Raw genomic sequence first — 10,691 nt, 5'->3', positions numbered from 1 at the left:
ACTTTCAGCGATCAAGGTTGTATCATCTGCATATCGCAGGTTGTTAATGAGTCTTCCTCCAATCCTGATGCCACGTTTTTCTTCATAGAACATCTCAGGAGATAGTATCTGATTAAGAACTGTTGGTACTGAAGGAAGAAGTCCAAGCTGCACTAAAGGAATTAGTGAAAAACACAGTCCCAGGAATTATCAGAATACCAAGTAAGCTGTTTCAACACATCCATACAGTGCTGGAAGTGCTCATGAAAGGGAAAAAACAACCTGGCGTCGCTCATCAACCACACTACACCAGAAGGCCCGTCTAGAGACTTTATTGGGGGTGAGGAAGAGCAAGGTGACTTCTGCCCTAGACAGAGGGCAGAAGTGAAGATCCACAGGAAGGGAGTGGTCTTACATAGGTTGCTGGGGTGATTTAGCTCTGGCCTATTAAACGCCATGTTACCTTTTAAACTACTTGCCTTGCAGCTTAATTTGGTGGGAAACAGAAACCTAAGGTTACAAAATGGAGTTGAAGGGAAGGGGGAGGGAAGAACCCGGAAGGTAGAGCCTAAAATGGCAGGCCTGATTGTGACAGACTGATTATTTTAACAGCTCATCCAACTACAACTAAGAAATGTGGGAGACAGCTACTTGGCCAAATGACTGGCACCTATTCCAAAAGACAGGTGATGCTAGAATAAGGAAATTATCAAACAATATAATTATTTATCACTTACAAGTAAAATCTGGCTGCAGGTAATTTAAAAAACAGTTGCAATAAAACAACATAGGCAGACTGACTGTTACTATAAGAACAAGCAAGTTGCTTGCCCAGGATACATCAAAGCAAGTGGTCAGGTCCCCTCAGTGCAAATCCCCTTCCAAGACTAAGACTCAGTGGGAAAACCACACTCATCACCAATAAGGGGAAATGAGGGAAAAACAGCAATGAAGCAGCGAGCTAAGCCTGCAATCTCAATACACTTCTGTGAACCCGGGTGAAGACACGGTTGGTGAAGCGTTCAGCTGATAAAAAGAGAGGGCATATGCACAAGAACACCCACACTTGGAGATAATACCCACTTGACCTGGCTTCAATGACTGGATGATCAGAGCTCAACCAGAAGAAGAAAGAAGAGGGAAAAAAAGCATTCTGATACAATTTGATGAACTTGATCTACACCTATGGAAGCAGTAGCTCAAAAGAGGGAACAAATTCTTACAACAAGAATCATTCCTACCCCCTCCACACGCAGAATAGACAGGAATGGGCAACTTGGACATTGGCTACCTAATATGATAGGGGGTGGGGGGCTACAAAGGCAAGAAGTGACTGGCTTACAAGCTTTCAAGAGGGAACCTAGATCCAGAGGGCCTGGAGGAAGGTAGAATCTCCAGTGAGTAGTATTCAATCTGACTAGGCGGGGCTGATGCAATGAAATGCAGACGGGTCTCTTGTGATACAATAATGAATAATTGTTATCAGGACTGATTGTGAGGGTTGGAAATGTAAAGGTAGAAGTTTTATAGCAAGGAGGGGAGTGATTAACTTTTCAGTATAAGAGTGGAGGTCCCTAGGACCATCAAGGGAGAAGAGCAGAGAGCGGGACCCTACCCAGAGAAGCAGTGATGCCTGAGATGGAGGCAGAGACAATGATGTGGAAAGATGGAGCAATTGGGGACTTTAGACCCAGAGAGGGAGAGGGGCCAGGCTTATAGTGTATACATACCCTTTGGTTGGTTGATGATGCATGGAGGGGATTGTAACCATGGCAATGAGATGATATACGATAGAATAAATGTAAAACTAATGTTCTCCCATGTAAACGATCACATAATTCACAATAAAACATTTAGAAAAAAAAACCCAAAAACAGTTGCAGTAGTACATTCATAAGGAAATGCACAAATGCAAGCTGGAGAGGGACATCACTACTGATGTCAGATGGGGAGCATGGCTGAAAGCTGAGAATACCAGAAAGATATTAATTGTGTTTTACTGACTATGCAAAGGTATTTTATTGTGGGGATCAAGACAAATTCTGGGTAACACTGCAAAAAAATGAGAATTCCCAAACAATTAGTTGTACTTATGTGGATCAAAGGAGCTCTGGTAGAGTAGTGGTTACAATCAGGCTGAGAACCTTAAGGTCAGCAGTTCGAAACTACCAGCTCTCCGTGCGAGAAAGGTGAGGCTTTCTGCTCCTGTAAAGACGAACAGCCTCGGAAACCCTGTACAGGGTCAATATGGCTCGGAACCGACTAGAGGGCACACAACCACCACCACCACCACCATGAGGATCAGGTGTATACTGATTGTTTAAAAACAGGAAGGATGTCAGGGTTGTATCCTTCCCCCCCCCCATCTGATGCCATCTGTAGGCTGATCAAATCATTTAACTGAGTCACATGAAGAATCAAAGACCACAACCTCAATTAAAAAAAAAAAAAAAAAACATTATCACGAGACCAATAACTATGATGATAAACAGAGAAAAGATTGAAGTGATCAAAGGCTTCATTTGTTTGGCTCCACCATCCACACTCATGGAAGCAGCAGTCAAGAAACCAAATGACAGACTGCATTAAGCAAATCGGCTATACAAGACCTCTTGAAAGTGTCCAAAAGCAAAGACGTCAGTTGTCCCAATTGCCTCATGTGCACATGAAAGTCGGACAAAGACTTAAGGAATCCTGGAGAGCAATGGATGCATTTCAATCAAATGTTCCGTAGAACTGAGGATAGGGAGACTTCATCTCGCCTCTGGAAATGTTCTCAGGAAGCATCAATCCTAGAGAATATCAGGCTGGGGGAACCGAGGAGGTCAGCAATGGTCCCCTGGGAGTCACGGTCACGGTACCCCTGTGCTCCCAGCCCGCAGGGTCTGGGGAGGTGGGTGAGGCGGGCGAGGGCCGGCGGCGAAGGGGTCGGAGGGCCGCGCTTACCGTGCCGTAGGTCCGGCTCAGCGCCACCACAAGCTTCGCCTGGTTCTGGTGCGGCTGCTGGGCCAGCTGAAAGGCCTCCTTAATAGTGAGCAGCCTCTTCTCCGCTCCCATGGCGCCGGGACCCGGTAGAGACAGTCAGTCAACCCAAAGCCAACGTCTCTCAGAGTTGCCACAAGCACCCGTAATCTGCATAAAGCGCCTCAAAGCTCCAGGGCGTGGTTACCGCCAGAGAGTTCAAATAACTCCCACGGGAAGAAAATATCGCGAGACTTGGGCGAGAGCGGGAAGAGCTGAAGTTACTCTCAGTACCCATCCCGCCCGTCCCTGATTTGACGCATGCGTATGGGATCCGTCCAGCCGTTTTTCTCTGTAGGAGTTGGAGGCTTTTTTTTTTTTTTTAATTTTATAAGTTTAGCGGTGCGATAACGCTAGCTTGGCCGGAAGTGTCGTCACAGGAAAGCGGAGGGGCTGTTAAATTGGATGGACATTATCTTGACATCGCTGCTCATGACTTGGGCTGTGAGGTGACAAGGAGAAAATATCCATGGTTGTGCTGGAGGAGATCCATCCCGCATCCGGCTGAGAGGGTACTCCGAGAAGAGGAGACGTTTCAGGTTCTGCCGAGAAAAAAAGGGTTTACTGGAGGGAACTATTACCATGTTGCCTGAGGGGGCGTTCCGAGGCATCCTGACCTAGATGTTTTAGGTCCGGGGCTGGAGGAAGGCAATCTGGAGGGTCTGCAGGAGAGTGAGGGGATCTGAGGACTATGGAAAGACCTGTTGAGTTTAGCATTGATTCTAGATGCTCCAGCTTTCAGGAAATTGTTAGGTGCGTTCGAGTTCTGGTTCCGATTCTTGCGACCCGGTGCACAACAGAACAGAACGCTGCCGTGTCCCGCCCCATCATCACAGTTGTCCTTGAACCCCTCGCCGCTGCCACTGCGACAATCCATCTCGTTGGGGACCTTCCTCTTTTTCGCTGACCCTCCACTTTACCTAGCATGACTTTAACGTTCAGCAAGCAAGGCTGTGTGTCTTCTGCATAGCCTCCCATCACAAATGCAGCTGCAACGTACATCATCATACATTACTTTGCGCTGTGTGCCTAGAAGTGGAATCGCTAGATCAATGTTATGTGCAAATGGTGAATCTCAGCTTTCCAGAAATCTGACTCCTTGTCTGCATTCCCATAGGGTTGGTTCCCATAGGGGTTTCTTTAGTCTCCTCTCTAACGCTTGGCGTCATCCCGCATCCAGTTGTTACCAAACTGTCAGCACAGGGTGATATAGCTCTTTACTCAGATGGCTAATGGCCTTCAGTTTCTCTTCTGGAAATTGTATATTCTTGTCTGTTTCTTTCTTGAGGTTGTTACCGTCTATTGCTTTATTGTTATCCTTGTCCTTGCTGTCTTTAGTCCAAGATACCTTAGTTATCTAGTGCTGCAATAGCAGAAATACCACAAGTATTTTTGCCTTCAACAAACAAATTGATCCTCTCGATATTTAGGAAGCTAAAATCCCAATTCAGGGGAATGCTTTCTCTATTTGTCTACTCTGGAGAAATATCTTTGTCTTTCCTTGGAGAGCTGCCTAGGTCTTGACATTAATCTTTCTCTGAATCTGGGAGCTTCACAGTGCAGGGACCCCCAGGTCCAAAGGACCCACTCTACTCCCGGCTCCTCTTCCTTGGGTGGCTGCAGGTCCCACCTCTTCTGCTCACTTCTCTCTCCTTTTATATCCTAAAGAGATTGACCTAAGGTACCATCTAATCCTATAGATTGTATCTGACCTCATTAACATCATAGAATTGAAGATTGACAACATATAAAATAATCACATCAGATCACATTATGGGGAAGTTGGTTACATTACATTAGATTTAATCATGGAGAATATGACATCTTGACTGTAAACCACTGAGAATCCTGGCCCAGTCAATTGGTTACAAAACCTTTAATTATCACAAGTCATCTTGCATTTTGATGTGTATTGAAGGACCTTGAGCCTGATCAACAGAGTGGCATTGCAACAACCCCCAATGGGGTTCTGCTTGAGCTTCCAATCTCCCTGGAAGTTTGGGTCTTTGTTACACCTGGAGACCCTCCCTTCCCCCCCTGGAAATTCCAGGTTTCAGGAAAATCTCCAAACCCTTGCCCGAATCTCCATTACCCCCTCCCCCATTGAAAACTCACCAGAACTGTAGCCAGACCACACCGCCTTAACTACCCCAGTCTGTAAGAGAACAGATGGGCTCTTGGTCTCCTTTGGTGACGGAAGAGTCCCCCCTCCCAGGTTTACTCTCAATAAACCTGCCTGCTGTTGAAGCCAAGACTCTCTCCTTCTTCTCTTTCTTTCTTTTCCTTACATGCATGAATTCAGTTTTTCACCTTATGCTTTTTTTTAACAAGTCTTTGCTTGACCCCAAGTCACAAAGATGTTCTCCTGATTATATAGATATACAGTTCTGGTTTTGTATTTAATAAAACTTTATATAATGAAATAGTTTTACCGATACTTTGAGCTATTGAACTCATTTTACACTCAGCAGGATGGCAAAATTGACCAATCACAATTATCCCTGCTAACAATCACTCACCACTGAATCATGCACTCTGTCTGCATCTTGCCCCACCTCTTACCCAGAGCCATCAAGAAAAAATCAAAAGTCGTTATGTGGAAGTTTACAAGGTCGCACTGTAGGAAAAGCATTGAACTGGTAACCACAGGTCAGCAGTTCAAACCCACCACACACTCTTAGAAACCCTGAACAAGATTGCTGTGACTCGGAACCCATGGGGCGGCACACAATAAGTAGCAATGTGGCTAGAAGAGACAATAAATCATTGGCTGCATTTCACCTTCTTTATAGGGTTATTGGAAATCTAAATTAGGTAGCATTTGTAAAACTCCTAGAGAAGTGCTTGGAAAATTGTAAATGCTGTATAAGATGTGGGGTCCTGATGTATAGCTGTAGGATAAGCACCAACCTGCAAGGTCAGTGGTTCAAACCTACCAGCTGCTTCGTGGAAACTCTATTCAGGGTTGCTATGAGTTGGGGCCGACTTGAACTCATTTAAAAACAACAATAATATAAGATAATAGGGTCTTGATGTGGTCCTATAACATAACCCACTAGACAGCTAACCACAAGTTTGGCGATTCAAACCCACCACCACGCCTCAGAAGCCTTATATAGGGTCGCCATGAATCAGAACCGATTAAGTGGCATTTAACAACACCAGCATGTAACTATCAAGGAGTCTGGTGGCACTGTGAGTTCGGCTTTGGTTTGCTAACTGCAAGGTCGGAAGTTCAAATCCACCTGCTGGAAAATAAGACTGTCTTCTCTGATAAATATTGACAGTCGCAGAAGCTCTATGTTCAGTTTCTGTGAGTCAGAATCAACACAGTAGGTTGGTTCTTTATAAACTATTAATAAATGTTCACAGATTAATTTCAGAGACAGGAATTTTGTTGAGCAACTAGCTCTAGTAGTTGAGATGTTGATTCTGTTGGGATAGTTTTAGTTAAATGATGATCAAATTAATAATTTTATATCTTCTACCTCTTACGTCTTTTTTTTAAACATTAACTGGGAATTCTAGTAATGTGTCAGTACCGGTCATCACGTTCACCTTATCTAGTTTCATTTATAAAGGGGATATATTTTTATAAAATGCTTGTCATTTAAGACATTTTGCTAATAGTTCTTGGTATATAACCTTTACCAAGCTGAGAATGGTATTTTTCTATCTCCCTAATTATGTAAAGTTTTTATTTTGTTCTATTTTAAAAATCATAAACAGTATTGATCAGAAACTAAGAACGATTAAGTATCCACAATGCATAAAATTATCCAAGTTTATTTTCATTATGGTAATTTTCTAAAGTGGGCCTAATTATATTCTCCTGGGATAAGCCCTGCTTGATTATAACAATTGTTTTCTATAGTGTACTGTTGGATTCTATTAATATTATATTTAGGATTTTTACGAGTAAAATGGGGCTATACACTTCTTATTTTGTTCTTGCCTAGATTTGGAATTAATATTTTATTATGCTCATAAAATTAGCTAGTCAGTTTTCATGTTTTTCTGTTTTCTGGAACAACTTATAGAACAGTTTCCTTGGAAATGAAGTGGAATTCACTCGTAAGCCATCTGGGCCTGGTATTTTTAATAAGAGGTTGATGGTTACTTTTTCAATTTCTTTAATATTTATTTGCCTGGTCCATTCAAGCAATCTATTTCTTCTGCATGCAAATTTTATTTTTCCAGACTTTAGCAATTTCAACTACATTTTTAGCCTGTACTGACTTATTGTGCTTTGTTTTATTGCGCTTCACAGATACTGCAAATTGAGCAAGTCTGGTTGCTGTTGGTGGTGGTGATGTGCCGTGGAGTCAGTTCCAACTCATAGCGACCCTCTATGGAGTTTCCAAGGCTGTTAATCTTTATGGGAGCAGAAAGCCTCATCTTTCTCCCACAGAACAGCTGGTAGTTTTAAACTGCTGACCTTGAGGTTAGCACCCCAACAAGTAACCACTCGCTCCAGAGTCTATCGGTACCAATCGCCACAGCTTGTACTAACTCTGTGGCTCTTTGTCACATTGTGGTAGTCCTCAAGCTGACATCTTTACTCTTCAACACTTTAAAAAGGTCTTGTGCAGCAGATTTGCCTAATGCAAATACGTCGTTTCATCTCTTGACTACTGCTTCCTTGAGTGTTGATAGTTGATCCAAGAAGAAAGACATCCTTGACAACTTTTAATCTTTTCTCCATCGATAAGAATGTTGTTTATTGGTCCAGTGGTGAGGATTTTTGTTTTCTTTACATTGAGATATAGATCCCTCTATAGTCCTTGAAAGAGCTCTGGTAGCGTAGTGGTTATGAATCGGGCTGTGAACTGCAAGGTCATCAGTTCGAAACTACCAGCTGTTCTGCGGGAGAAAGATGAGGCTTTCTGCTCCCGTAAAGATTTACAGCCTCGGAAACCCTGTACAGGGTCGCTATGACTCCATGGCACAAAACCACCATAGTCCTTGATATTCATCACGACTCCTCCCTTCCCTCATTTCCCAGGGTTCTGCAACATGCTACAAAACTCACAACTGTCAAAAGAAATGGCTCACACAATTGTGGAGACTGGCAAGTCTCAAATCTGTAGTTCAGAGATCATACTGGAGGAATCTTCTTACCCATGAAGTCTCAGGAGCTGAGGAACCCAAATCAGCAGGTCAGACGACAGGCTGTTGATGCACGAGACTGCAGGAGCTGGTGAATCAGGTCAGGGGATGGACTGAAAGTCCCATGAACTGGAGTCAAATGTAATGAGCCAAATGCAGGAGGCAAGACAAGAGAGCGAACTTGTTCAACTCAGTCCTATAAACTGGAGTCAGACCCTGCCCCCCAAGGGAAACTAAAGTGGTGACTCGAGACACACCCTCTAGTAAAGTGGGGCCATCCTTAATCCTTAATTCTATTGGAATCTTTACTCCTTGTTGTGTTAAGTGCTGTCAAGTTGGTTCTACTCATAGCAACCATGTCTACGGTTTTCAAGGAGTGGCTGGTGAGTTTGAACCATCAACCTTGTGGTCCAGTGCTTTGTCCCTCAGTGCCACACCAGGACTTCTTCACCCTTTAGCCTCACCTTAATCTTTACTCCTTAGCTTATTTCAAAATGAGTGCACAATCACAGGAATATCAGCTAGAATTTACAATATGTCACAATGGAGAAATTTGTCTAGAAGGCCCATAGTAAATAATTGTAGTTGTTGTTGTTGTTGTTAGGTGCCATCAAGTCAGTACTGACCCATACAGACCTGATGCACAGCAGAACGCAACACTGCCCAATCCTGGGCCAACCTCACTACTGTTGCCACACTTGAGTCCATCGATGCTGCCACTTGGCCATCTTGTTGGGGGTCTTCCTCTTTTTCTCTGACCCGCCACCTTAAAAAACATGATATCCTTATCCTACAGCATACCACCAAAACATGGGGTGTGCTCATTTTAAAAAAGATATGTAGTTGATCCGTAACACACTTCTGAAAGACATTTTTTATTATAGAAAAGGCCTAACATTTCAAACACTTCTCCAGTGACTGGTTCCTCCTGACAATATGTCCTAAGTATGAGAGACGAAGTTTGACCATCTTGGCCTCCAAGGAGCACTCTGGCTGTACTTCTACCAAAATGGATCTATTGGTTCTTTTGGCAGCTCATGGCACTTTCAATATTCTCCTCCAACACCATAACTCAAAGGCATCAATTCTTCTGCGATCTTCCTTATTTATTGTCCAGCTTTCGCATGCATATGAAGTAATTGAAAATACCATGGCTTGGGTCAGGTCCACCTTAGTCTTCAAGCTGACATCTTTGCTGTTCAACACTTTAAGAAGGTCTTGTGCAGCAGATTTGCCTAATGCAATACGTCTTTTGATTTCTTGACTGCTGCTTCCTTGAGTGTTGATAGTTGATCCAAGAAGAAAGAAGTCTTGGACAACTTCCATCTTTTCTCTGTTGATAAGAATGCTGTGTATTGGTCCAGTGGTGAGGATTTTTGTTTTCTTTACATTAAGATATAAATAATTAGCTGCCCTAAAAATGTATTAATTAGGGTATGGTCATCTCCCATGAAAAGGTACTAGTTTGACTTTGTGGCTGCAGCCTGAGTAACCAGAGTAGCTTTGATAGAGAGGCAGAACTCCAGTAATACAAGGGCCAGCCACAATCTAGAGAACCAAATCCCTATATTAATTGAAGAGCTGACCTCAGCCGGTGCGTCCTCGGGGCCCTTACTGCAAAATGGGTTATATATGAGGAAGCTTCAGAAAGTTCATGGAAAAATTCCATTATCTTTTCGTTTCATTTATTCCACCAGCTTGCAGAAGCCCACTCCTATAGTTGGGGTCTCTGACTACGTGCCCTCTAGTGAAACATACTTAGTAGCTTGTATGCTTTTCTCCAGTTCCCAGTTTACGTGCTTGAACCCAACTTTTCTACTAAGGACACATTTCTTTTAATATGTTGAGTTGCCAGATTTAGCACATATAAAACCAGGATGCCAAATAAATTTCAGTTTCCTATAACTAACAAAATATGGGGCATAACTTCTGTTGTGGCTAAGTCCCTTTGAGTCAGTTTCAACTCATAGCCACTCTATAGGGTTTCCTAGGAGCAGCCTGTAGGTTTGAACTGCCAATCTTTTGGCCAGCAGTCCAGTGTTTATCCTACACTAGACTGCTGGCCAAAAGGTTGGCAGTTCAAACCCACAAGCTGCTCCATGGAAACTACACCAGAGCAGGATTGTTATTTATCTGAAATTCAAATTTAGGCTCTTGTATTTTATCAGGCAACTCTGTGTGTTGTAACATTGATTACACTTAGATTGTAGGCTTGTGGTTGCTTCCCAGGGAAGAGTCTGGCTCCTCCCATTGTATGTTTTGTTGGTTGGTTGTTTGGTTTTTAACCACCAAATATTTGATGTGAGAGGGGAGACTGTAATATGGAACTATAGAACTGCCTTGGTATGCTGAATAGTGAAGGAGAAAGTCCAGTTACAGATGGGAGATATTTTAGTAGATACATTGTTTTTAAGGAGCTCTAGTAGCATAGTGGTTAAGAAGTTGGGCTGCTCATCTCAAGGTCAGCAGTTCAAAACTACCAGCTGTTTTGCGGAAGAAAGATGAGGTTTTCTACTCCCGTAAAGATTTACAACTTCACAAACCCAAGGCAGGGTTGCTGAGCCGGAACTGACTCCACAAAC

General features: G+C 43.2%; 1 protein-coding gene across 1 annotated transcript in view; it reads right to left on the bottom strand.

Moving 5' to 3' along the window:
- NCAPG (non-SMC condensin I complex, subunit G) overlaps positions 1 to 3,051 on the bottom strand; it is an 82,000-nt gene extending 78,949 nt beyond the window's left edge. The window contains exon 1 of the mRNA XM_006872495.1: positions 2,926 to 3,051. Coding sequence (XP_006872557.1) covers positions 2,926 to 3,036 — 111 coding nt within the window. The 5' untranslated portion in view covers positions 3,037 to 3,051. The remainder of the gene's footprint in view (positions 1 to 2,925) is intronic.
- Between the last annotated feature and the right edge of the window lie 7,640 nt (positions 3,052 to 10,691).

The sequence above is a fragment of the Chrysochloris asiatica genome, unplaced genomic scaffold (assembly GCF_000296735.1).
Source record: "Chrysochloris asiatica unplaced genomic scaffold, ChrAsi1.0 scaffold00200, whole genome shotgun sequence".
NCBI lineage: Eukaryota > Metazoa > Chordata > Mammalia > Afrosoricida > Chrysochloridae > Chrysochloris > Chrysochloris asiatica.
This window is presented reverse-complemented; position numbering and strand designations above follow the sequence as displayed.